The following is a 27500-nucleotide window of genomic DNA, read 5'->3' as shown; positions in this document are numbered from 1 at the left end:
TGACGGATGTGTAAATAGCAATAGTTTGCTAACACATCCACCAACTACCAGCTACCAGCTACCAGCTACCAGCTACCAACTACCAGCTACCAGCTACCAACTACCAACTACCAACTACCAGCTACCAGCTACCAGCTACCAGCTACCAGCTACCAGCTACCAACTACCAACTACCAGCTACCAGCTACCAGCTACCAGCTACCAGCTACCAGCTACCAGCCTGTTCTGCTGCTAAAAAGTGTCAAAAAGGATAATTTATGCAGCTTTAAAGTTTAAACCCCCCCAGTGGTAAAGCATGAAAAGAGTGTCAGTGGTGCTGCCACCAGGGCCCCCCCGGCAGGAGGCTCAGAGGATTGGAATTAATGGCCAACGCTTCCCCTCAGTCCTGGGTCGTGTCTATATGCTAATACGGCCAGAAGCTGCTGATTGTGACAAGCTGTTCCTGGTCCTCAGTGTCCCCGGGCCCTGCCGGTCCGGAGGGCTTAGAGAGGGGCTGTCTCAGCTCCCTGACACTGACAGAATGGGGACGGCTCGGTGGGTCCCAGAAGGATCCTCTCTGCAGATGAACTGGACATCAGCTGTGGATACAGACAGAGAGAGAGAGAGAGAGAGAGAGAGAGAGAGAGAGGCTGAGTCTGTTATCAGCAGAAATAAGTGAAGCTGTGGAGCTGAAGCTTGTGAGGAACCCGGTTGATAATGTTGGTCAATGATCCATCAGGCCGGTCTCACACAAGCAGTGTAATTCTTTATTTTAATGATAGCTGCAGGTGGGTCGGCTCCAGCCTCCTAGTGTGCAGGTTGACTCACTGACTTGATACGTGATGGAACAAACCATCATTAAAGGGGGTGTTTTTCAACTTGGACCCTATTTTCCCATGTTTTTTGTGTCTAACTGACTAATAGGGACAATATTTGTTTTAAATGGTCCAGTATTTAGGGAGAAGGCCGTAGACGGCAGCTGCTCACAGGCTGTAATGTAATCCTGTTGGGGCAACATGGCACCGTCATTTACGTCCACTAACAGTTCTTGTTTTCACCATGACAGGCTCTGATTGGTATTATCAGTGTCTGACAACATTATGGAAAGAGTCTCACTCAAGGAGAAGTCTCGTTGTGAAATCTGGCGAGGAGACGTGTTGCCGGAAGACAACGGTGGAATAGTGGAATACATGCATGGCTGAATATTTAGATGATTGCAACAAAGTGGATGAGGTGAGGTGTGAATGGGGCCAATCTATTTAATTCAATTCTAGGTTTTATACTATAAACATTATCTACTGGGGCTGCACGGTGGAGCAGTGGTTAGCACTGTCGCCTCACACCAAGAGGGTCGCAGGTTCAAACCTCTTCTGTGTGGAGTCTGCATGTTCTACCCGTGTTAGCGTGGGTTTTCTCCGTGCTCAGGTTTCCTCCCACAGTCCAAAGACATGCAGGTGAGCGTGGGTTTTCTCCGGGTGCTCAGGTTTCCTCCCACAGTCCAAAGACATGCAGGTTAATTTTTTACTCTAAATGTCCCGTAGGTGTGAATGGTTGTCTGTCTCTGTGTGTCAGCCCTGTGATAGTCTGAATAAGCGGTTACAGATAAAGGATGGATGGACGTTATATAGTGGAATTTTAATTCCATAGTTTTGACCAATTTGCTGCATTAAAAGGGTTTACACTTGAATTGTATTATCTGTTAATTCTGAAGATTTTTTACCAAGTTGTTGGTGTACAATTTATTATTTTGATAATAAATAACAATTTAATAAATATATATCTATGTATTTATTTGTTACATTTAGTTTTATAAAATTAGGAAAGCGATGTTTAACGGCCTACAGCTGATTAATCAAACACTGGTAACGGATCGGTACTCAGAATCGGCTGATACCCAAAGCCCAGGTATCGCTATCGGTATCGGGACTGAAAAAGTCGTATTGATGCATCCCTACCTTATTAATCAGTTAGACACAAAAACATGTTAAAATAGGGTCCAGGTTGAAAAATACCAAAGTTACCCTTTAAATCATTAATGTTATTACTGATATCTGTGCTTTTGGGAATAATGAGAAGATGAATCTTTGCAGATCTGAATGGAACTGCTGTAGTTTGTTGTCCTGGCTGGCGAGAGGAAAGTAGTAGTTCCACATTATTATTAAGTTTTGATTGATTTCCATCCATTCATGAGGTGTGGCGTTCCTTCCGTGTCCCGGTTCTTACAGCACGAGGTCCTCCTGTCTCAGGGGAGATTCCTGATCACATGTTAGCTGCTACTCCACAGTCCCATCTACTGGAATAACTTTCCATACTGATTTCTGAATGTGATTTTGCTTGAATAACACGTATACGTAGACCTAGAGCTCTCTAATGGCATTGAGGATGATTGAAGATGATCACCAGCTGAGAAACATGAAACAAACATCTGCTCTGACAGAAACAGTCTTGAAGGTGGATGGTATCTCTGATGTGATTCCTTCCTCCGTCACCATCACACCATCCTCCTAACTCAGCTTCTTTCATCATCCTGTCTGAGAGGACGTGTCTGCCCGATGTGTTTTGACAGACGCTTGACATTTGGTTGAAACGTTTTTCATGTAGCCACTCTGTCTCATTATTGCGTGAACGTTGGTGTATTGTCAGGGGAGGCTACCTGGAGGTGAATATATGAGTTTATATCTAAAAGGCTCTGTGACTTCGCTGCTTATACTCACTCTTTTAGATCTCTAAGTAAGTCGGCTTGTTTTGTAATATGAGGAGGATTTTGCCTGAAGGAAAAATAAATCAGTCTGACTCCACGCACTCGATGTCCCGGTCGAATTATTCTCTCCCATCTCTTTTTTCCATTAAGGGTTTCATCCTCAAACAGCCCAGATGTCCTGTTGTCGCCCAAAGCCACTGCAGGTGGTAATGAGGTGGATTGCTTTCCCCATTCAGGTTAAGATGCTCGACACAGAGGTTACTGTTCAAATGGATAAGACACGAGTGGGAAAGGGAAATGAGAATCAGGGGAGAGCCGGGGAGATTCACGCCCCTGTACAGAACCAGTATATTAATGTCAAGACGGGCAGATCTGCTTTAAGAGGAGAGCCTCCGCTGAGGCTCCGCAATATTACAATATATAGATATTAAAGGAGCAGTGTGTAGCATTTAGAGGGATTTACTGGCAGAGACGGAATATAATATTAATAAGTATGTGTTTTTAGTGTATGTATGTATGTTCACCTGAAAATAAGAATGGTTGTGTTTTCTTAGAATGAGATGTTTATATCTCCATAGGGAGCGGCTCCTCTTCATGTTGCTCCTCCATGCTTCTACAGAAGCCCAGAACGGACAAACCAAACAGCTGGCTCTATAGAACGGACAAACCAAACAGCCGGCTCTATAGAACGGACAAACCAACAGCTGGCTCTATAGAACGGACAAACCAACAGCCGGCTCTAGAGAACGGACAAACCAAACAGCCGGCTCTAGAGAACGGACAAACCAACAGCCGGCTCTAGAGAGAGACTTTCATGTTTTCACGTCGGCCACCGAAGTTCTCCGACACGCTCGGCACACGGGAGAATTTATTTATTTATTTTATTTTATTCATTTATTAACCAGGAGAACCAGTAATGAACCAGTAGAACCAGTAATGAACCAGGAGAACCAGGAGAACCAGTAATGAACCAGGAGAACCAGGAGAACCAGTAATGAACCAGTAGAACCAGTAATGAACCAGGAGAACCAGTAATGAACCAGTAGAACCAGTAATGAACCAGGAGAACCAGGAGAACCAGTAATGAACCAGTAGAACCAGGAAACCAGTAATGAACCAGTAGAACCAGGAGAACCAGTAATGAACCAGTAGAACCAGTAATGAACCAGGAGAACCAGTAATGAACCAGTAGAACCAGCAGAACCAGGAGAACCAGTAATGAACCAGTAGAACCAGTAATGAACCAGGAGAACCAGTAATGAACCAGTAGAACCAGCAGAACCAGTAATGAACCAGTAGAACCAGGAGAACCAGTAGAACCAGTAATGAACCAGTAGAACCAGGAAACCAGTAATGAACCAGTAGAACCAGGAGAACCAGGAGAACCAGTAATGAACCAGTAGAACCAGGAGAACCAGTAGAACCAGTAATGAACCAGTAGAACCAGGAAACCAGTAATGAACCAGTAGAACCAGGAGAACCAGGAGAACCAGTAATGGCACACGGAGAATTTATTTATTTATTTCATTTTATTAGTTTATTATTTATTTATTAAAGGCTATTTTTCATCTGTTAATGTAATTTACAAAATGTAATATTTAAAATATTTAAAATCATTAAAAACATGCAACATAGAGGCTCACTATACAAGACATGCAAAAAAGACAAGAAGAATGAGATGAGAAGTTTCAGCTGGTTGCAATCTGCAACCACACCACTAGGTGCTGCCAGATCACACTGCACCTTTAACCTTATTTAGAATTAGTAATAAAATATCTCTTTTAGTTTTATCATGAAAACCAAAAATCTTTAAAATGGCAGAAATTCTGCAGCCTAAGTCCCGTCTGAGTTTCCTCTTTATTAGGGTTTAGAGGTATTGCTCACTAACTGAGGTGGGGCGACTAACCTGAGTATATTTTTCCATGCAAATGTTGCATAAATAAAAAAACAAAAAGGCAAAAAAAGATGAAAAATCAGAGTGTTTACATAAAACGCTGTTACTGTAAACACCTTAAAGCTCCTACCAGTAGATTTCATATGTGATTATAGCATCTTCCACATTATTCTGATGGTACGTCTGATGGACCTGTGGCTGGTGTCTGTTTTCATACCTTCATATTCTAACATAGAGGCATTAAAAGAATATTAATAACGCTTCCTTTGTCCCTTTTCAATATCCAATTCTCGTGTTCTTGGTCTCTTCTGTCCACACACATATTGTGGTATTTCTTTTGAGCCGGCCTTTTTTCCTTTATGTTTGGGTCTTTCTGGTGGAGCAGAGGCATGCAGCTGTGGGTGGTGGTACTGCAGCTGTGGGTGGTGGTACTGCAGCTGTGGGTGGTGGTACTGTAGCTGTGGGTGGTGGTACTGCAGCTGTGGGTGGTGGTACTGCAGCTGTGGGTGGTGGTACTGCAGCTGTGGGTGGTGGCACTGCAGCTGTGGGTGGTGGCACTGCAGCTGTGGGTGGTGGCACTGCGGTGGAGTAACAGTAAGAGATTAAAACAAGTTAGTTCCTAAAAAAGTTGGAAGAAAATAATTCATTTAGGCAATGAAACAGTTTATTTAAATGGCCTGTTAGTTAGAATCCTAAATGTGTTGTTAACAGCTTCACCTGTGTCCGTTAAGTCAACTAAAGTCAGCGTCCTGTTGCTGGCGCTTGTGCTCGCTCTACATAGACATGAAGGAGCATCGCTCAACACAGTGAGGAGACACACGTCAGCTAAAAGCACAATATCACTCTATATTTCAGCTGCTTGGCAGTAATGTTAGCTGACCAGACCAAGGTCTCTCCATGAATCAATGCTGATCCTCGTGGAAAAGAAACGTTATCGTCTCCGACCACAGCCGCAGGGAGACACCGCCATCCAGTCGGAGACGATAACGTTTCTCTCTGCGGAGCCCCGTCACTTCACAAGACACGGGAAACCTCTGTTGGTCTGGAGGAGCTGCAGCAGTTATTTCTGCACAAACGTCCACTGAACATTCACTAGATATTCTCAGAGCTAAACTAACTCTTCTGCAGTGTGGAGTGAGCAGCATGCACGTGAGAGGTGGAGAGAGAACGCGTGCGTTGTGTGAGTGAAGGCAAGCAGGCAGAGGAGCAGAGGAGCAGAGACTCCGGTCCTGACATGTGAGCGTGCATGGGACACCGACCCGGATGATTTCTACGGGTATGAAGTTACAGTCCCTTTAAATAAAGAAGGAAAACAAAGAGTTAACTGAGAGATTAAGATAAATTAGGCATAAACAAGTTAGGATGTAAATAGTCTAATAAGTAGTTGAAATAAACAGTTCTAAACAATGTTGTAGACTAACAAGATAAAAACCACAGGTTGATCCTTTAGTTTCAGCTGCTGTGTTTGATTGGTTACTGTAGCTGTCAGTCAGAGACACCTGTGTGGTGATTGGTCGGAGGTCAGGAAGAGGGCGGGACTCGAGGGAAGAAGCGATGCTAGCAGAGAGCTAACGTTAGCAGCAGCAGCAGTTTAACACCAACAACCTGTTCTCTGTTAATCTGATCAGCCGGACTGGTGGGGGGGCAGCTGGGATTCTGTGAGCAGCTCCGATAGCAGTTAGCAGTTAGCAGTTAGCCGCTAAACCAGCGGGAGTAATGATGCTGCTCGGCTAACGCTAGCTAACTGGTAGCATCAGATAGCAGTTAGCTTGTGTGACTGCTGGATGAGGGACCAGGTGTGACCAGGTGTGAGCAGGTGGGAGCAGGTGGGACCAGGTGTGAGCAGGTGTGAGCAGGTGTGACCAGGTGTGAGCAGGTGGGAGCAGGTGTGACCAGGTGTGAGCAGGTGTGACCAGGTGTGACCAGGTGGGAGCAGGTGTGACCAGGTGTGAGCAGGTGTGACCAGGTGGGAGCAGGTGTGAGCAGGTGTGACCAGGTGGGAGCAGGTGTGAGCAGGTGTGACCAGGTGGGAGCAGGTGTGACCAGGTGGGAGCAGGTGTGACCAGGTGTGACCAGGTGGGAGCAGGTGTGAGCAGGTGTGACCAGGTGGGAGCAGGTGGGAGCAGGTGTGACCAGGTGTGAGCAGGTGGGAGCAGGTGTGAGCAGGTGTGACCAGGTGTGAGCAGGTGTGACCAGGTGGGAGCAGGTGTGACCAGGTGTGACCAGGTGTGAGCAGGTGTGACCAGGTGGGAGCAGGTGTGAGCAGGTGTGAGCAGCTTCGACCTCCGGCGCTGATTGAAGGTCAGACTGTGTATTATATATATATATTAGATAGTATTTGCTCTGTTGAGCAGCGTCCTGGTTTCTAGTGTATGTTTCTGTGTTGGTGTTGGCCGACTGTTTAGAGTTTAGTTAAAATGGCAATCTCAAAGATTTAAATTTAAAGGTCCCGTATCAGCTGATTCTCAGGTTCATACTTGTATTCTGTGTTTCTACTAGAACATGTTTACCTGCTGTGATGTTCAAATAAACCTTTATGTTCCTCATCCTGTCTGCCTGAATATACCTGTATTCACCGTCTGTCTGAAACGCTCCGTTTTAGTGCATTGCAATGGAATTGCGTTGCTAGGCAACAGCTTGGGTCCATGTTTACTTCCTGTCAGCTGATGTTATTTACATCCACTGCAACAGGAAATAAACTGGGACACATTTAGAATGTTTACGTTTAAAACTGTGTAATGGTCTAAATATTGTAGATTTGTGACATCACAAATGGACAGAAATCTTGTTTCTAACGCACAATTTCTGAATACGGGCTGTGTGTATTTCTCCGTGTGTGTTTTGATAGTTTAACAGTATTTATATAAAGCACTTAAACCTGTTTTATAATATAAAAGACATGAAAATCTCACTTTTTATAATATGGGACCTTTAAGTCGTGAAGAACACTGCTGCTAAGCAACGGCAATATAAACGTTACTGTCGGCATCTAGAAGCCACAGAGGCTAACAATTTATAACAATTTAGCAAAGGCGTAATTGGTGACTTCAAATGGGGTGGTGTTCACCGTGTTCACCGTGTTCACCGTGTTAACCGTGTTCACCGTGTTAACCGTGTTCACCGTGTTAACCGTGTTCACCGTGTTCACCGTGTTCACCGTGTTCACCGTGTTCACCGTGTTAACCGTGTTCACGAGCAGTGTTCCCTCTTGTGGTATTCACAACCTCTGAAGTGGAGAGTTTCTGAAAGCTCCGAGTTCACCAGTTGTGACGTGTTTGTTGACATGTTCAGAAATGGCGAGTGTGCTTGTTTTTGCCACTGACAGGCTCAAGTTGTTCATATAAGTGTCTGTCGACATTATAGAGAAGACTGTTTCTGACCTTTCTCTTGATCCAGGCTGGTTTGTTTTTGTGTCCAAATTCCGCTCAAGGAGAAGTCTGGTTGTGAAATCTGAATATCTGTATACTCTGGCTCCAATAAATACTGGCGGCCAATGAATTCAAAGATCTCCTCCACAATGAAATCATCTAAATATCAAACCATCACATTGAAAGTCTTTTAGATAACACTAAGCTACGCTTTCTGTACTCCGACACAACAAACACTCTCGTTTCCACCATGCATGTATTCCACTATTTCACCGCTGTCTTCCGGCAACACGTCTCCTCGCCAGATTTCAGAAGGAGACTTCTCCTTGAGTGAAACTCGTTCCATAATGTTATCAGACACTGATAATACCAATCAGAGCCATCATGGTGGAAACAACAACTGTTAGTGGACGGTGCCATGTTGGTGCCATGTTGGTGCCATGTTGGTGCCATGTTGCCCCAACAGCACCATATTGAGCCGCTGTCATCTGCAGCGTTCTCCCTCAATACTGGACCAGTTTCAGAAATTGTTGTTCCTATTAGTCAGTTTGACAAAAACATGAGAAACTAGGGTTGAAAAGTCCAGCCGTTACCCTTTAACAGGCTTGTTGGTGCGTCCAAAGCTGTCAGACTGTGTATTTTGCCATGAAATAGATCATTCATGACAAAATGATTCTGCTGTGTAAATTCCCAAATGTGATTTGATCACTTGTTGATGACGGTTCGGAGGCTCCGCAGGCTTGATGAAAATGACTCAGCTTTGGCTGCTGTGTCAGCGTGGTGTATCAGTGTGTGTAAACAGCCCCGTCAGATGAGATGTCAGTGTGTATGTGGGTTAGACAGGCAGTCAGATGGCGAAGGAGAGAAGCCGTGTTTTTCTTCTGTCTTATGTAAGTGGCAGCCAGCCTGCCTGCCTTCCACCCAAACGCCGCTCCTCTAGATCCTATTAGACAAGCTGAGCGTGGCAGCCACCCTGCATGATTACTGCTGGCACGCCATTGTTTAAATGAGACGGTAGCAAATAAATGACCTCCCCTCGTGCAAGCAAAGCACATATTAACCCCAATTCTAGTGTTCTCCATTGTGGAGCTGCATTGGAGCTGCGATGGCTGCACGGTGTGGTGGGTGGTCGGATGCTAAAAAGTGACTTTGGCGGTGCTTTTAGAGTGAAATGCCAGGTAGGTCAGTGAGCACAGGGAGCCAGGACGTCTCAGTGGGAGAATGTCAATCACAGCAGGGGACGGCTCTGATTGGATACCCAACTTCCCCCGTATCATGTCCTGAAGGTCTCGAGCATAAGGCCACATTACGAGCAAAAACCTTTGTCACCGAAATGAGATTAGTGTCTTACAGAAGTAAAACTTCAAAGACGAAGCCGATCCTCTGCTCGTGGAGTGGAGCACCAAACAAAAGCCTTCACCGTTTTCAGAAGAAAGACAGCAGTCTAGTCGTATGCATGTCTGATTAGTTCAGTATTCCTGCAGAAAAGCAGCACGTCCTCTCTAGTGAAGTGAAGCCTCCTGCTGAAAAGCAACCCCCAATGAACCCCTTCAATACACGTTCACCCAAAGACAAGAAAGGCAACTTAGTGGGAAATCATTGACAAATCTATGAAAAACTGAAATTTGAGCCTCATTATTCAATGAATTTATTCGTTTCATTTCAGTTTCATTTCCAGGATGCTCTTAAATACCACATCATGTAAGACGTGTCTACACTTGTAAATAAAAGCGACACGGCATCATGCAGAAGGGATGATGTGATTAAGCATTTAAAAAGAAAAGCGACTTGGCAGCGTGGCCCTCAGGAAATGTCTCCAGCTCCCTGCAGATATACTGTACTACGTAGCAGTCAGCAGGAACACACGCTCACATCTGGAAGGCTATTTATAACAGCAATACACTGCTACATGATGCTATAACTGAAAGATATGAATACATGTATATTGATCTGGCTTTACCAGTAATCTAACTAACAATGTAATAAACAGGCAGAGAAACTATACCCAGTATAGTACAAACAAGTACAAGTACAAGGACGTCCGCTCAGATTCACAGAGCAGATTTCCAATGGAAGTTCTGCACTGGGCTTTTTAATAAATAAAGAAAAAAATTTGTTGTGCAAACAATTTAATGATCAAAATAATCTTTATGGATCAGCACAACTTGACCTTGTTGTTAAAGGGATAGTTTGTGTTGTATGAGGTACTTATCAGGGCTGGGACGGTACACCTATCTCCCGATACCACGCTATCAGGACACTTGGGGGCCGATTCAATGTGCGTGGCGATTTTTAATTATTGCGATTCAATATTATGATTTAATGAGATTTTTGTTAACTTTTTTAACACTAGACCATGAAGGGATAAAGTACAATCAGACACTTCTAGGGACTTTTACTTCAAACAATTAAAAATCTCTAAATGAATCCAGTAACAATGTTTGATTTTCTGCAGGTATGTAATCAGAGACGTCCTGAAGTCAAATAGATCAGGATCATTGTCTGGAATCAATTATTACATTTTTTCCAGCAACCCAAAAATCAAAGAATAAAGACATTTCCCTCACAGATTAGTGGGATTTTCTTTTAATTTATAAGGGACATGTAATGTTTTATACTTGTGGTGAATATAATCTGTGAACTTTGAACTTTGAACTTGTTTCTGTTTGTTATAAGTTCAGATTGTCTTATGTTCCTCCTTCTGGTTTATTAGTTCTGTTATTGTGATTTTGGTTTCTGTTGGATTTGGTTTCTTTTGTATTCTTTCATTCCAGTGTTTCCTGTTTTATTTTGTAATTCACTCCTCCTGTGTCTTGTCTGGTTCTACTTCCTACCTTTGTTGATTGTCTGCCCCGCCCTGATTAGTTCCACCTGTGTCTAATCACTCTGTTGTATTTAAGCCTGTGTGTTCCCCTCTGTCTTTGTCGGTTCGTTTGTCTCTCCAGCCCCGTCTACCTTGTCCCCCGTTTTTGCTCGTCCCTCCTCGTGTCCCTCGTGTCCCTCGTGTCCCTCGTGTCCCTCGTGTCCCTCGTGTCCCTCGTGTTCCTCGTGTCCCCTGGTTGGTAATTTTTGGTTTTGTTCTCAGTTTTTTTTTTTTGTTGTTTGTTGGATTTATTCTTTTGTACTTTGTTCCCCTCCCTGTATTTTAGTTTTTTGATGCTTGTTGGTTTTTGTTGTTTGTACTCTTCAGCTTCATTTATTAAAGCTCACTTTTATTTAAATCTACTTTTCTGAGTTTGGGTTCACCCTGTAAACTCTCAACTCTGACACAATCAATCTTATTTCCATAGATGTATTTTGTATATAGAGTTCCTTTTGTTTAGCGTGCAGCTTTAGCTCATCCTTTACTGGATGTGTAGTGTTTACCACGCTGGATTTAACCTGGGAGGGTGCAGGTCGATTCCACGCTGAACCTCCGCCGGTTTCTGCTCACTACGGCCGGCTAATGTTTCTTTTGGTTGACGGATACGGAACGGGTATGACGTCACGTTACTCAGACTACCACAATAAAAGAGGTAACTTCCTTCTGCCTCCACAGAGACTCAGATGAAGCAGATATATCGAGTCTGGTGTTAAAACATCGGTTTAAAAATCATAAAACTATAAATGGCGATACATAGGTGAATGGATTTTATTTTTCCCACCAATAGCTCCCATGAAGTGTTTCTCTTCATTCATTCATCAATTCATTGTGATTTGTTTCTCCCTTACTCTTATTTCTCTTTATATTCACCTCTTTCTATTCTTTTGGGATCATCTTTAATAAAAGGCATGATGTGTTATTGTTACAGTCACGGATGGTCTATGGAGACGAGTCTCGCCTCGACTGGCCAGTCTGTCAGGCTCGTGACATTCTGTCTGGGGCTTGTGGGAAATGGTGTTCATTAAAGGCTGCTACAAACAGAAACATTGAGTAAACAGCAATATTAAATAGCTTTTTAAAAGTGTACCATCCTTAATAAGGTAACTGACATACTGTTGAGGTTGTGCTGCTCAACTGTACGGATTTTTAGTAATAAAAGTGGATTCAACGTGATTTTTTAATGAGGTTTTCTTACTTAGCCTGAATGTTCCAGTTTCACTTGGACTCTGTTGGATCTGTTTCTTCAGTAGAAGGTGAAAACAGCAAACCCTGTATGATAAAAGCATCTGCGTGGGGGGAAACCCATATGGCTCTTACACTTGTATGTTTTAGCACCACAAACCGTCACTCTATTGGCAGGGGAGGGCTACTGTACTGAGGCCCACGCAAGAATATGAACACGAACACGCTGTATGTCGACACGAACGTGTCCGTGAACATGTGAGGATGCACACTGTGCCGCTCCCTGCAGTCGCTCCTCGTCACCTTGACAGCTACAAGCCCCCTAGAGAAGAACGCTTCAATCTGTCAGTCAGCGCTCCTGAGCTCTTTATTGAACGCTGTGTTTGTTATCACAGTCAATTCTCACTAATGTGTCGGGTTGTTAGGAGGAAATTGGGTCGTAATCCTGGCAATGATTTGATGTCTGTGTGTTATGATGTTCTTTGTGTTTGTGTGTGATTCATTTCCCTTGATGCAGCTACAAAATGAGGAAATATGAATTCCTCTGATATGTCAACATCAATATTATTTAGCAGGGAATGAGCAACACATTCTCACTCCCAACTCCTCAAATACCGACGCTCGGTCCGTGGCTCTACGCTTCAAACTATGAAGCTCTAGTAGGGCTGGGCGATATGACCAAAGTCTTCTATCACGATATAGGTCATTTCATATCTCGATAACGATACAGGTCACGATTTAGGTCACGATATAGGTCACGATATAGGTCATTTCATATCTCGATAACGATATAGGTCACGATATAGCATGTTTTCTGGTAATTCAATAGATAAATGAAATAACCACATGGTAAGGCCTCTTTTTGTAAACTCCTGTGTGAATTAAATACTTAACAAATGAAAAGTTTTAAGTGAACTTATAAAGAAAGAAGAAGTAGATCTAGGATCTTTATGCCTCTCCGCCGGCGACAGAGCTGCACCCAGCCTCTTCTTTCTGCCGCTGCGAACGCTTCTCGTTGAACATATCTGAACTTTTCAGAAAAGTGCTTGTGAGGAGAAGCTTGTTTTGGCTGTGTGTGTCTATCCTGAGCTTCATATGTCAGACAGACATCATCATAACAAAGACTGAGAAGCCCGTCTGTGGGAGCAGATCGGCTGGGTGGGCAGCGATTGTTGCTGTGAGTGCTTTTATCGCCATACGAGTTGTCTCCGACGGATCGTCCTCCTTGCTCTAGTTGATGCTAGTCTATCATCGAACAGAGGTTAGAGTGGTGATATGTTGTCAAGAGACATCAGAGAGACATTTAAAAAGTGCTGGGAGTGCTTTTTTGATAAAACGCTGGGATGAATCGCTCCCCAGCGCCCTGCCAGCGCTTTTCTGACAGAAAACAAATGCTGTATGGAGCCACGCCCCTAGTGAAGAACATACAAACTGTGAAGACAGGAGTTATTAAGCTACCGTGTGATATATGCCATCACATCGGTGGGCTTACATGCAGCTTGCTGTTTGGTTGATGCATTTACATTTAAATGAAACTGTATATAAAATATGACTGTATGCAAAATAATGTGAGATCTCCTTCAATCTCTAACAGCGTCTTTCCTTTTGTTGCAGAAACCTGTTGGACATGGACACCTTCTCCAAGTCCGATCCAGGTAACTGCTGCCGTTTTCTCATTCACTCTTTTAATCACATTCAACTTTCATATTTGTAATTTCAGCTCGGCAGCGACTTCACATCCCCGGTGCCATTCACACCGTACGACACATCGCTCAACTGAATGTGTTCAATTTCATGCAGCGATTATTATTAAATCACTCTTTCATGCACCTTATCGGTGCACAGCGAGCATCGGTGAGCAGTCACACAGTGAGTGACTACCAGAGCATTTACTGACACAATACAGCAGCCCGGTGAATGAGAAGCTGTGCCCCACGGGTCAACTGGCACACTTTCAATCAAGCTTGTTTCCAATTAGGACAACTAACCACTGGAGGATGATTGACACTTACTGATTGCTGGCCACACGCACACAGACAGAGGATGAGATACAGCAGTGAATGGTGGACAACAGAGTTACTGGGATTAGTGCTACACTTTGAGCTGTTTAGAAGAGGTGACCAGAGAGAGAGAGAAGGAGAACAAGGAAAGCACAGTTGGCAAATGACAAAGGATGACAGAAAATAAATGGTCGTCAAGAAGGATTTCTGTTTGATTCATGAGATTGAGACGGAGATTTAGTTATTTGTATAAACATAATTCACATAGTTTATCATTTCATTATCTTCATCATGGCTGTCATCAACATCCTGAACGTAGGAGGTCTCTATTTTGTTGTGTCAGCTTTATCTGTGGACCGTACCAGTGTTGTTCCTGTTGTAGTCTTTAATATGTGTGAAATGCCATTTCATTTAATTGCATTGCATAATATACTTTATTCCTGCGTTATTTATATACATTATTATTGCTGACGTTTTTCTAAACCTGGTTGCTCCTGACCGTGGACTGTTTACCAGAAGTGGACGTAGTCACCATGACGTCACTAATTTGTCAGTGAGTTGACGTCAGTCCATTTGTAGACTACCGTCGGAATACCTTGTTCTCAATGCAGGCGCGCTCAAACGCGGGAGTGATGCCGTTGCGACAAGCAGATTTTTCAGGGTGCGGCTGCGGCTGCTGCGGCTGCTGCGGCTGCTGCGGCTGCTGCGGCTGCTGCTGCTGCTGCGGCTGCTGCGGCTGCTGCGGCTGCTGCGGCTGCTGCTGCTGCGGCTGCTGCGGCTGCTGCGGCTGCTGCGGCTGCTGCGGCTGCTGCGGCTGCTGCGGCTGCTGTGGCAGCCGCAGCCGCACCCTGAAAAATCTGCTTGGTGATAGAAATAGTTCAACTTTTGGAACGCTGCAGCGCGCACCGCATGTCATGTGACGAGGAACAACAAATCACAGCCGGCAGATATCTTTTCTTTCTTCTGTAAATCTCATTCTAGAGTAAATATCTGGAGAAGAAGTTGATCATTTTAGTGCAGGACTACCCGGAGCTTTGTGATCTGTCCCACGGACTGTTTTACTGGCTTCACCCTTTCTGTCCAAGAACGTCTCAACATCCAGTTGAAAGGTGAAGCCAGACTGACACAGACACATCAATACTGTGAGGGATTGACGGTGCTGGAAATGCATTTCTCTTTGTTAAGACTTAGTTTAGTTCAGTCAGTGAGGCTATTCCTGCTAAATTACCGCAACTTCATCATCATCGTCATTGCAGCACGCAGGTTTTAGTTGCTTAGTAACAGCAGGTGCGACAGTAGCGCAACCTCACAAACACCCTGGATAAAAGGATGTAAAGCGGCACGGCTGGCGTTTTCCACGGGTTTTTAGACGCGGCATGTGAAGAATGTCTTTTAGTGCAACGAGCTGAGCTGATTAGTGCTAACATAAATAATATAATACTAGAATCTCACTCAAGGAAAGGAAACAACCGGAGCACAGACTTCTTGGTTAGTACAATTAACCGCACAGCAAGCCTTTTTACTTATCCGATATTTGCATGAAAAATTCTCCAAAACACGGCCGAGCTAGCGGCTAGCCACCTGGTACGCCACACCCTTAACTCTACATAACTTTAATCCTTAATCTCATTTTAAACGGGTGAGTTATATAGAAATTCTCCCCCCGTACAGTTGTCATGAACAGAGAAATTGGCTATAGAGACCAAAACTGTTATTTGTACCGGGCTGTAAACGTTTAATTCTACCGTAAAGTTGATCATTTTTAATCACGCACATTACTACCAGAGCAATATCCACCCACCTTGCACTAATGCACAATGTACTACACTGTCTGTGGCACATTAATATGATTCTCCGTGGCTGTATGTGTAGGCCTACAGCCACGGAGACTCCCTCTGGATCAGTTCCTCTCCGTCCTCCCTCTCTGCCACCTTTCTATCCAGTAAACAGAAGCTCACATGTCTGTATACCTGCAGCAGAGACGTCGGAGGCATCAGTCCAAGTATTGGTACGTGATGTACAAACCCAGCTCCTAACGGGACTCTTCAAAGTGTGGTTGGGTTTAATATACAGTACTCAGCCTCTTGGTGCTTATACAGTAGTGCCCTGTTTGCCTGAGGTTTATGTGTGTGTGTGTGTGTGTGTGTGTTTCTGTCATCAGTGTGTCCATGCCTGCCTGTGTGGTTGCTGTTCAGATGTTTGATAGTGAGTGTGTGCTGTTGGGTCGTGTATTCCACAGTGACTGTTTCTCTGTAGCTCAGATGAAGGAGCCTCAGATCTCAGTGTCAAAGCACACACAGTACTATCACCAAAAGAAAAGAAATTCTCTTTGAACATTAGTCGTGCACTACAACCCGACAAAGCCCGCGTGAGCGTGAGCTGCTTTTGTGTTTTCGACACAGCCAAAAGTCAAGTCAAAACAAATGGGTTGTGAAGCAGGCGCTCTCTGGCTTTAAGTCCCCCTCAGGTAAAGGTGCTTTGTGTATTCTATGTTATTGTGTAACAGTCAGGTATGCAGGAGGAAATTAGTTTGGTAGCTTTATGACACAAGAACCTTCTCTGAGGTCAGAAAGAGCTATGAAACAAGACACTGTCAGCTCAGAGATCCTAGTAATGGATGAAGGGGTGAAAGGGATTGAAAAATCAACTCTGATGGTACGTGTCCACAGCCTCCGTGCTTTCCACGCTCTCCATTCATTGTCTATGTAAGCAGCCGTGCAATGCATTCTGGTAGCGTGGTGTCGCGATTCGAGAGACTAGGCGTCACGACGCCCGCTCCTCATTTGCATAAAGTTGAGGGCTCCGCTACTTTATGTAAATCACGGGCGTCCGACGCGACTCGCCGCCTCTCTAAACTCCCGAGGATCTTTTAAAATAAACGTTGTTGATCCAAAATAAAGACAGATTCATCAGCTGCATGGATTATTTCTCGCCTCAAATGTTTTCAGAAACACATTTCAGTGAACTATTTACGTTAAATAAGAGAAGAACGTTTCCAAACGAGCCTCCAGACTGGTTCCGGTTTGAAAGCTGGGAGCAGCAGCCAACGGCGGGAAAGCGTTCGTCCAATCAGGAGCCGAGTGCCTTGTTTCTAGAGACAGCACACCAAGCGTCCAATGTTGGGAAGTGTCGCGTCCCCTCGCAATAAAAAACGCCCTTGTGGACACGAACCATAACACTCTTAGTCTAGTAAATGAGGCAGGAAGCAGAGTGTGTCTGGGAGATGTAGTGTAGCTCATGCAGAACCACTGTCACTTCAGGTGAGGTCTCATGCCACATTATCAACTTTAAGTGCAGACATGAACCAAAATTGAAGTCAGTCTGTTATATTGTTTTAATAAAAGCTTTGACCCCTTTAATACAAGTACTGTACTTTAAAATGACTGTAAATCACAAAGCATGCTGGATGGTTTGAATTGTGCTTTTCCTACATTTTAGCCTTTCAAGTCAAGTCCATTTATTTATATAACCCAATATAACAAATTACAAATTAGCCTCAAAGAGCTTTACAGTATGTACAGCATATCCTCTGTATACATCCAGCATATATCCTTCGTCCTTATGGTGTGTTCAAACCAAACGCAAAGAGAACTTTTGGTGTCGCGCAATTACACACAAAGCCAATGCAAAGACACGAATAGAGGCAAGAAATTTGCGTGACACTGAGTTGCGAAAGCCAATCAGCGTAGAGATTCTCCTGTCGTCACTGGCGTTGTTGAATCAGAAATGGAGGAAAAACTGATTGTAGCCGTCTTTGGTATAAACTTTAACGTTGCTGCCGTATTTACGCCAAGATGATGTTATTTTGAGTGTTGATGGAGCAGCTACAATGTTAGCACAGCCTAGCCCTGATCCATCCAGACTCCATTCAGAAAACAAGCATTTTAAAAGTTGTGTGCTTGTCGTCGTGGTAACAGACCTGACAAAGCATGAATTCAGACTTTTTACTAATCGGCATCATTATGTAGTTAATTCAGCATCATTTTGATCTGGTTATTGATATTAAATCACAGCATAATCTGTTTATTTTGGGTTCATACCTCAGTAGAGACGTGTGACTGCTAGACACAGTCAGTGCGATTTCACTGTATGTGAATACAGCTCGCCACCGGGTGACGTTATGAACCCAGACACGACAGCGTTTGGTTTTCTGACATATCTGTGACTTCACCAACATGTACAAAGAAGAAGCAACAGTGGTTATTTCTTCCATGGTTGATGGAGGAAAGAAAAGTTGTTGGTTTCTATGGAGACGAGCTCCTCCTCCTCCTCTCCACCGCGTGAATGAACACAGATGATACCGGCGGTCCAACTCGCACGAGTAAAGTGAGGCGAAGATTGGCTTCGCTCTTGGTGTGAACTCAACATAAGAGCCACTGATTTAACAAGTCACGGTTTAACCTCAAACTACCTGAGTACGATATGAGTGAGATAAACATCTAGGGCATCATGCTCGTCTTTTGTTTGCAGCTTTGAAAATCAACTGAGATTTGTTTGATGTAACATCTCAGAAGATTTCCCAGAAGCGTGGTGTTTGTGTGTGTCCTCACAGTACCTTAATCTCACCGCCCCATAACAAACTCTCACAAGGATATCTCTGTGATAGAAGACTAATTATCTAATGTCAGTTGGTAGATTTGGATCTGGTTCATGGACTCCAGCTTTCTCATCTTGTTCAACAATCTAATTATGATAAAACTCCCATGAAGCCAAAAAAAGCCTCGCGAAAACTTTCAGATTTTGTAAAATGTTGCTTCATGTGCGAGAAAAAGAAGGTAAATGTCAGCTGTGATAAACTGAACATTTGTCACAATCATTTCAGAGAGTTTTCTGGGATTAGATCCAGTGACAGGAGATTAAAGAGATCTTTTAATGTGCTGATGTTCATTCATGAGCTGAATTCCAGTTTCCATTTAAATGAAAGATTCTGATTATCTGGTTTACGTCTTAACTTGGTTTTATGATTAACATCATCTTTGCACGTCATTTTATCAGGTACCATCCCTAGACAAGGATGTGGGGGATTATCTATAACAGGGCCGGGACGATTCACCTATTCCACCGATTCCATACTATCACCATACTCGGGCGCCGATTCAATATGAATTGTGATTTTTGATTATTGTGATTCGATAGTACGATTTATTGGCATTTTTTATTACCACTAGACCATGAAGGGGACAAGTAGAATCATACACTTCTAGGGACTTTTACTTTGTAAAATCTATAAATGAATCCAGTAAAAATGTTTGATTTTCAGCAGGTATGTAGTCAGAGACGTCCTGAAGTCAAATATATCAGGATCATTGTCAGACATTATTGATTATATTTTATCCAGCAACCCAATAATCAAAGAATAAAGACATTTCCCTCACAGATTAGTGGTGTTTTCTTTTAATTTATAAGGACATGTAATGTTTTATACTTCTGGTGAATATAATCCATCAGTCTGATTTCCATAGATGTATTTAGTATCTACAGTTCCCTTTGTTAACACCTTATTTTGAAAAGTGGACGTAGTCCCACGTGTCTACTTCCTCTAACTTCTCCAAGGTGGTCTCTAGCTCTCCCGTCAGCTCCGTTCTCTTTATCCATCCATGGTCAGCTCCATCGGGGCCGTTTCAATGCAGAGAACATAATGTCAGTATCTGGGTGCTCTGCAGTCGTAGCGTCGGCCCATTTGACCACGGAGACGAGAGCGACGACCGGCTCCACCGCCACGTTACCGCCATACCATAACGTTACCTCCGTACCATAACGTTACCGCCATACCATAACGTTACCTCCATACCATAACGTTACCTCCATACCATAACGTTACCACCATAACGTTACCTCCGTACCATAACGTTACCTCCGTACCATAACGTTACCTCCGTACCATAACGTTACCGCCATACCATAACGTTACCTCCATACCATAACGTTACCTCCATACCATAACGTTACCACCATACCATAACGTTACCTCCATACCATAACGTTACCTCCATACCATAACGTTACCTCCATACCATAACGTTACCGCCATACCATAACGTTACCTCCATACCATAACGTTACCTCCATACCATAACGTTACCTCCGTACCATAACGTTACCTCCGTACCATAACGTTACCTCCATACCATAACGTTACCTCCGTACCATAACGTTACCTCCATACCATAACGTTACCTCCGTACCATAACGTTACCTCCATACCATAACGTTACCTCCATACCATAACGTTACCTCCATACCATAACGTTACCTCCATACCATAACGTTACCTCCATACCATAACGTTACCGCCATACCATAACGTTACCTCCATACCATAACGTTACCTCCATACCATAACGTTACCTCCATACCATAACGTTACCGCCACACTGTAACGTTACCTCCATACCATAACGTTACCACCATAACGTTACCTCCATACCATAACGTTACCTCCGTACCATAACGTTACCTCCATACCATAACGTTACCGCCATACCATAACGTTACCTCCATACCATAACGTTACCGCCATACCATAACGTTACCTCCATACCATAACGTTACCTCCGTACCATAACGTTACCTCCGTACCATAACGTTACCTCCATACCGTAACGTTTCCTGTCCGTGACAGAGTTAGCATGCAGCTTTAGCTCTGCTTTTCCTTTCAATGTGTGAAACCCAAAGTGTTTCCATCCTTTACTGGATGTGTAGTGTTTACCACGCTGGATTTAACATGGGAGGGTGCAGGTCGTATCCACGACGACCCTTCAACGTTTTAAGTGGTGGACACACTACCCGCGTCTAGAGCGCGTGGCGGCTGCGTGGCGTGTTGTTTTTTATTTCGGCGTCCATGTTAAGAGGTTAGAGTGGACACACTGCCTGCATGAGACGCGCGTCTCACGCTATCTGTAGAATATGTTACGGAGATGAAAAAAAGTCCATCCATGGTCAGCTCCATCGGGGCCGTTTCAATGCAGAGAACACAAATGTCAGTATCTGGGTGCTCTACAGTCGTAGCGTCGGCCCATTTGACCACGGAGACGAGAGCGACGACCGGCTCCACCGCCATGTTACCGCCATACCATAACGTTACCTCCATACCATAACGTTACCTCCATACCATAACGTTACCACCATACCATAACGTTACCTCCATACCATAACGTTACCTCCATACCATAACGTTACCTCCATACCATAACGTTACCTCCATACCATAACGTTACCTCCATACCATAACGTTACCTCCATACCATAATGTTACCTCCATACCATAACGTTACCTCCATACCATAACGTTACCACCATACCATAACGTTACCTCCATACCATAACGTTACCACCATACCATAACGTTACCTCCATACCATAACGTTACCTCCATACCATAATGTTACCTCCATACCATAACGTTACCTCCATACCATAACGTTACCACCATACCATAACGTTACCTCCATACCATAACGTTACCTCCATACCATAACGTTACCACCATACCATAACGTTACCTCCATACCATAATGTTACCTCCATACCATAATGTTACCTCCATACCATAACGTTACCTCCATACCATAATGTTACATCCATACCATAACGTTACCTCCATACCATAACGTTACCTCCATACCATAACGTTACCTCCATACCATAATGTTACCTCCATACCATAACGTTACCTCCATACCATAACGTTACCTCCATACCATAATGTTACATCCATACCATAACGTTACCTCCATACCTCCATACCATAACGTTACCTCCATACCATAACGTTACATCCATACCATAACGTTACCTCCGTACCATAACGTTACCTCCGTACCATAACGTTACCTCCGTACCATAACGTTACCTCCGTACCATAACGTTACCTCCGTACCATAACGTTACCTCCGTACCATAACGTTACCTCCGTACCATAACGTTACCTCCGTACCATAACGTTACCTCCGTACCATAACGTTACCTCCGTACCATAACGTTACCTCCGTACCATAACGCTTCCTGTCCGTGACAGAGTTAGCATGCAGCTTTAGCTCTGCTCTGTCTAGCTCTGCTTTTCCTTTCAATGTGTGAAACCCAAAGTGTTTCCATCCTTTACTGGATGTGTAGCGTTTACCACGCTGGATTTAACATGGGAGGGTGCAGGTCGTATCCATGACGACCCTTCAACGTTTTAAGTGGTGGACACACTACCCGCGTCTAGAGCGCGTGGCGGCTGCGTGGCGTGTTGTTTTTTATTTCGGCGTCCATGTTAACAGGTTAGAGTGGACACACTGCCCGCATGAGACGCGCGTCTCACGCTATCTGTAGAATATGTTACGGAGATGAAAAAAAGTAAAGACTTATTTTTAAATCAACACTTCCTGCTTTCATTTCAAAATAAAAGCCCTAAAGCGGGTTTTCTTTGCACAGAATTCCTTCATTTGTTAACACGAGACTTTTATTCTGAAATATGTGCCGGACAGTGATGTGGAACATGCAGTGACTTGGAGAGCATCATAAATGAATACAGTACGGAGTTTTAATTGTGGATTATTACTATTATTTACTAATTACCACACGTTACTGAACCTTTCTCTGTCTAACATAAATATAAATTATATTTATCATGAAGTTAAATGGCCATTAAAAGGCAAACTCTGCAGAAAGAAAGAGCTGACAGCAGCAGAGAAACACAGCCGACACGCAGCCAACATGCAGCCAACAGGCGTCTAGTGTGAACACCAGACTCTTACATCACGCAGCCGCCACACCACGCAGATGCCACGCGCTCCTGACGTTGGTAGTGTGCCCACGGCTTCAGACTCCCTGAGGTTTGTTTTGGTTGACGGATACGGAACGGATATGACGTCACGTTACTCAGACTACCACAATAAAAGAGGTGACTTCCTTCTACCTCCACATAGACTCAGATGAAGCAGATATATCGAGTCTGGTGTTAAAACATCGTGATACATAGGTGAATTGATTTTTTTTCCTACCTCTTATGTGTAACTATAAACTATTTAATAATCAGCTATAAAATAGTAAGAATTTAGAAACTTGGCTGCATGGAGAGAATATGCTTCTGTGTTTACTTCCAGTTCGGTAACGAGACAGACTCATACACTCCAGCACACAGTCAGTTAGCAGGCCACGGATCCGTTATTGACACATCCCATAGATTAGTCTTTGTTCCTGTGCTGGGCGGAGGAGGGGAACCATGATGGAGGGTAATGATTGTGTCAGAGGGGTCCTGAACTTCAAACCCTTCCTCCCCACTGGGGGAAAGAGGGACGCTGGGCTCGCTGAGGCCACGATGCCCCCTCAGCTCTTTCATGTCCCTGGTTAGACCCCTCCATCTGACCCGGGCCTCCGGCCACAACAGGACGGGGTCGATACGTACTGATAATGTCACACAGCATTCAGCAGGTAGATCCATGCCTGTCGGTAAGTGACGCGGTTTAGAGCCGGAGTCAATAAACGGTACCGTTCTGTATTGATTCTTTACAGATTGACTGATTAACTGACTCTGTGTTAGAGGTCACGTGTCGTATGATTGGTGGCTAAAGGCAGATGTATACTCTATATATCATCAGGCAAACATGAAATGTTATTTAATGTTTAATGTCATATTGTCTTAATTATATAAAGTAGTGCTAATAAGCATTCACACTCACAATTCATGCTTCTAATAATTAGGGGTGGGAAAAAGAAATGATTCACCTCTGTATCACAATTTCTTTTACGATTTGAAATAAATTTTTTAATGCCATAATGGATGTATCTGCTTCATCTGAGTCTATGTGGCGGTAGAAGGAAGTTACCGCTTTTATTGTGGTAGTCTGAGTAAGGTGACGTCATATCCGTTCCGTATCCGTCAACCAAAACAAACCTCAGAGAGTCTAAAACGTTGTAGGGTCGTCGTGGATACGACCTGCACCCTCCCATGTTAAATCCAGCGTGGTAAACACTACACATCCAGTAAAGGATGGAAACACTTTGGGTTTCACACATTGACAGGAAAAGCAGAGCTAGACAGAGCAGAGCTAAAGCTGCATGCTAACTCTGTCACGGACAGGAAACATTATGGTATGGCGGTAACGTTATGGTATGGCGGTAACGTTATGGTATGGAGGTAACGTTATGGTACGGAGGTAACGTTATGGTATGGAGGTAACGTTATGGTACGGAGGTAACGTTATGGTACGGAGGTAACGTTATGGTATGGAGGTAACGTTATGGTACGGAGGTAACGTTATGGTACGGAGGTAACGTTATGGTACGGAGGTAACGTTATGGTATGGAGGTAACGTTATGGTACGGAGGTAACGTTATGGTACGGAGGTAACGTTATGGTATGGAGGTAACGTTATGGTATGGTGGTAACGTTATGGTATGGAGGTAACGTTATGGTATGGAGGTAACGTTATGGTATGGAGGTAACGTTATGGTATGGAGGTAACGTTATGGTAAGGCGGTAACGTTATGGTATGGAGGTAACGTTATGGTATGGAGGTAACGTTATGGTATGGAGGTAACGTTATGGTATGGAGGTAACGTTATGGTAAGGCGGTAACGTTATGGTATGGAGGTAACGTTATGGTATGGAGGTAACGTTATGGTACGGAGGTAACGTTATGGTACGGAGGTAACGTTATGGTACGGAGGTAACGTTATGGTACGGAGGTAACGTTATGGTACGGAGGTAACGTTATGGTATGGAGGTAACGTTATGGTATGGAGGTAACGTTATGGTATGGAGGTAACGTTATGGTATGGCGGTAACGTTATGGTATGGAGGTAACGTTATGGTATGGAGGAGGTAACGTTATGGTATGGAGGTAACGTTATGGTATGGCGGTAACGTTATGGTATGGAGGTAACGTTATGGTATGGAGGTAACGTGGCGGTGGAGCCGGCCGTCGCTTTCGTCTCCGTGGTCAAACGGGCCGACGCTACGACTGTAGAGCACCCAGATACTGACATTTGTGTTCTCTGCATTGAAACGGCCCCGATGGAGCTGACCATGGATGGATAAAGAGAACGGAGCTGACCATGGATGGATAAAGACTCAACTTGTTTTCATGGTCTAGTGTTAAAAAAGTTAACAAAAATCACAATAAATCGTTATATCGAATCTCAATACATTTCGAATCGGCACCCAAGTATGGTGCTAGTATTGAGTCAGGAGATAGGTGTTTGGTCCCGGCACTGGAACGTTCATTCACGCACACATTCCCTAAAGTCTTCACTAAAGTCCAGAATGCTAATAAACCGGTAAACTGTGTTGTAGTTTGAGAACTTGGATCAGGTTTCCAGAGTTGTGGGTTCACAGGCAGCAGTGCTGTTCCACATTAGCTCTCCTTTCCAAGTGGGTCGCTCGGCGCCTTGTCTTCTCCCTTTCTCTGAGGAGAGCATCCCATTAAAGAGTTCCTGCCCCGAGTGTGGATGACTGTGTTTACAGTGTCTGCCGGCTGAGTGCGGTGGGCTTCGGCTGCGCCGCCTTCATCTCTGTGGAAATGCCTGCGAGATTAGATTTTTGATTCCAGCTATCATCTGCTCACATCCTTTAGGCGGGCAGCACTGACCAGGCAAAGCTCTCTGTGATGGGTTTCTCCTCACATCGATAATCCATCACACAAATCTTTGCTTCCACACTAAAAAGACCCAAACTGCCATCAATTGACTGCTGCTTTGAAGTTTAGCACAGAAATATCAAATCTCATCTTTTCACAGTTCTCCATAACCCAGTTTCACATTAAAATATATGCTGGTAGATATTTCTTTTTTAGGTTTTGCAATAAAATTACATTTATCTCCTTCACTTCGAGTCTGCTCCAAGTCTCCCCAAATGAACTGACCTTTTTGACTTTTTATGTGAAGTAGCTAAATCTAATTAAACTCTCAGAAACAAGCAGAGCAGAATTCGACCCTTTGGAGCACAAAACACGTGTTGCAAGGGAAGTCCATTTGCATATTTAGAAGTACAATGATCTACTCCAAGTGACCAACACTTTAAACAAGCACACCAGTGTACTACCTTTTCTATTTTCACTTTTCTCCAAATTTGAAATGCACTGCAGTTCTTGTCAACTCCCACTGTTGTCCTGATGACGTAGACCGGTATGTGTTTCCCATACGGCAGTGATTCTCAAAGTGGGGTCTCTGTTGGGGGTCCGCAAATCATAAAATTGTGCAGTACATTGAAAAGTACATATGTACAGATCGACAACGTTTATTTTAAAAGATCCTCGGGAGTTTGGAGAGGCGGCGAGTCGCGTCGGACGCCCGTGATTTACATAAAGTAGACGAGCCCTCAACTTTATGCAAATGAGGAGCCGGCGTCGTGACGCCTAGTCTCTCGAATCGCGACGCCACGCTACCAGAATGCATTGCGCGGCTGCTTGAATCAGTCACTTCACTCAGGGAGCAACGAACCCTTCCTGCTGCTTAGCTCAGCTTAACTTAGCTTAGCTTATTAGCCAGCTAGCGAGCTGGAGAGTATGGAGAAATGTTTGAGTCAGTCCACATCGTCAAGTGACTCTGAGACCAAACTAGCTAAAGGGAGAAAACATGACGACAGTTATATGGAACGACAGCTAAAGAGATATCTGAATATCAGGACAAAACAAAGTGGTGTTAACAAGATTCATACTGAAATCTGTTTCTGTTTATCGCTATGAAACAGGTCGGAAGTATTTAGAATACAGATAATTCCAATGGCATCTAACAGTAGAAATGGTAGTAAGCATTATGCTCAATCCGTGTTACCATCATGAGGAGGTCCTTGGAAAATGTTCTCTCCTTTTTAAAGGGTTCCTGGAGCCCAAAGGTTCGAGAACCGCTTCCATACGGGACACAAACAGCGGTCTCCGGTGTTTTCTGACCCACCCATCCACCCAGATCTCCTCCCTAAGCAGAATCTGTTGCTCTTTATACGATTACGTTGATCGCATATGAATTGATTTGGAGGGATATACACGAATGACAGTGCATTACTTTTGTAAGTATAGCTATGAAAGGTGTAAGAACATCCTGTTCCTAAAATAAAGCAGATATCTGAAAGTACAGAGGAGAGGAACTAAACTTCAAACCAGAGAGATGTGATAAAAGTACTGAGAGCTGATCACACAGACTTCCTCTCTCGTCTCCTGAACAGAGTCACGCTTAATCTCTGCACTTTAGCCCGACTCTGGAGGTGGTCCATCTCGGGTGCGGCCCGGCACAACTCGGCGAGCTAAAACCGGTGATGGAAATGCAAATCAGCGCGGCGTGGTTCGACTCTGCACGGACAAAAGTGGCCTTGAAAAAGCTCCGATACGTCACAGACACACTGTAAATGTTTTAGGAGTGCTGCCTCCATCAAGTAAAGAACATACATAGTGCATGTGTTTGTGAACACACACACACACACACACGCTCGCACACACACACACACACACACACACACACACACACACACACACACACACACACACACACGCACACACACACACACCTCTAAATGCTTCCCTTTCTGTCTTTCTAC

At 44.0% G+C, this 27500-nt stretch overlaps 2 protein-coding genes across 3 annotated transcripts in view; both read left to right on the top strand.

The window, feature by feature from the left end:
- LOC141766857 (copine-8-like) overlaps positions 1-27500 on the top strand; it is a 101536-nt gene that overhangs the window by 6214 nt on the left and 67822 nt on the right. Inside the window, exon 2 of the mRNA XM_074634060.1 lies at positions 13602-13642. Coding sequence (XP_074490161.1) covers positions 13602-13642 — 41 coding nt within the window. The remainder of the gene's footprint in view (positions 1-13601; positions 13643-27500) is intronic.
- setd5 (SET domain containing 5) overlaps positions 1-27500 on the top strand; it is a 191773-nt gene that overhangs the window by 128569 nt on the left and 35704 nt on the right. The window lies entirely within an intron of this gene.

This window comes from Sebastes fasciatus, chromosome 1 (assembly GCF_043250625.1).
Source record: "Sebastes fasciatus isolate fSebFas1 chromosome 1, fSebFas1.pri, whole genome shotgun sequence".
NCBI classification, from domain to species: domain Eukaryota; kingdom Metazoa; phylum Chordata; class Actinopteri; order Perciformes; family Sebastidae; genus Sebastes; species Sebastes fasciatus.
The sequence above is the reverse complement of the archived record's forward strand: the minus strand, read 5'-3'. Positions and strand labels throughout refer to the sequence as shown.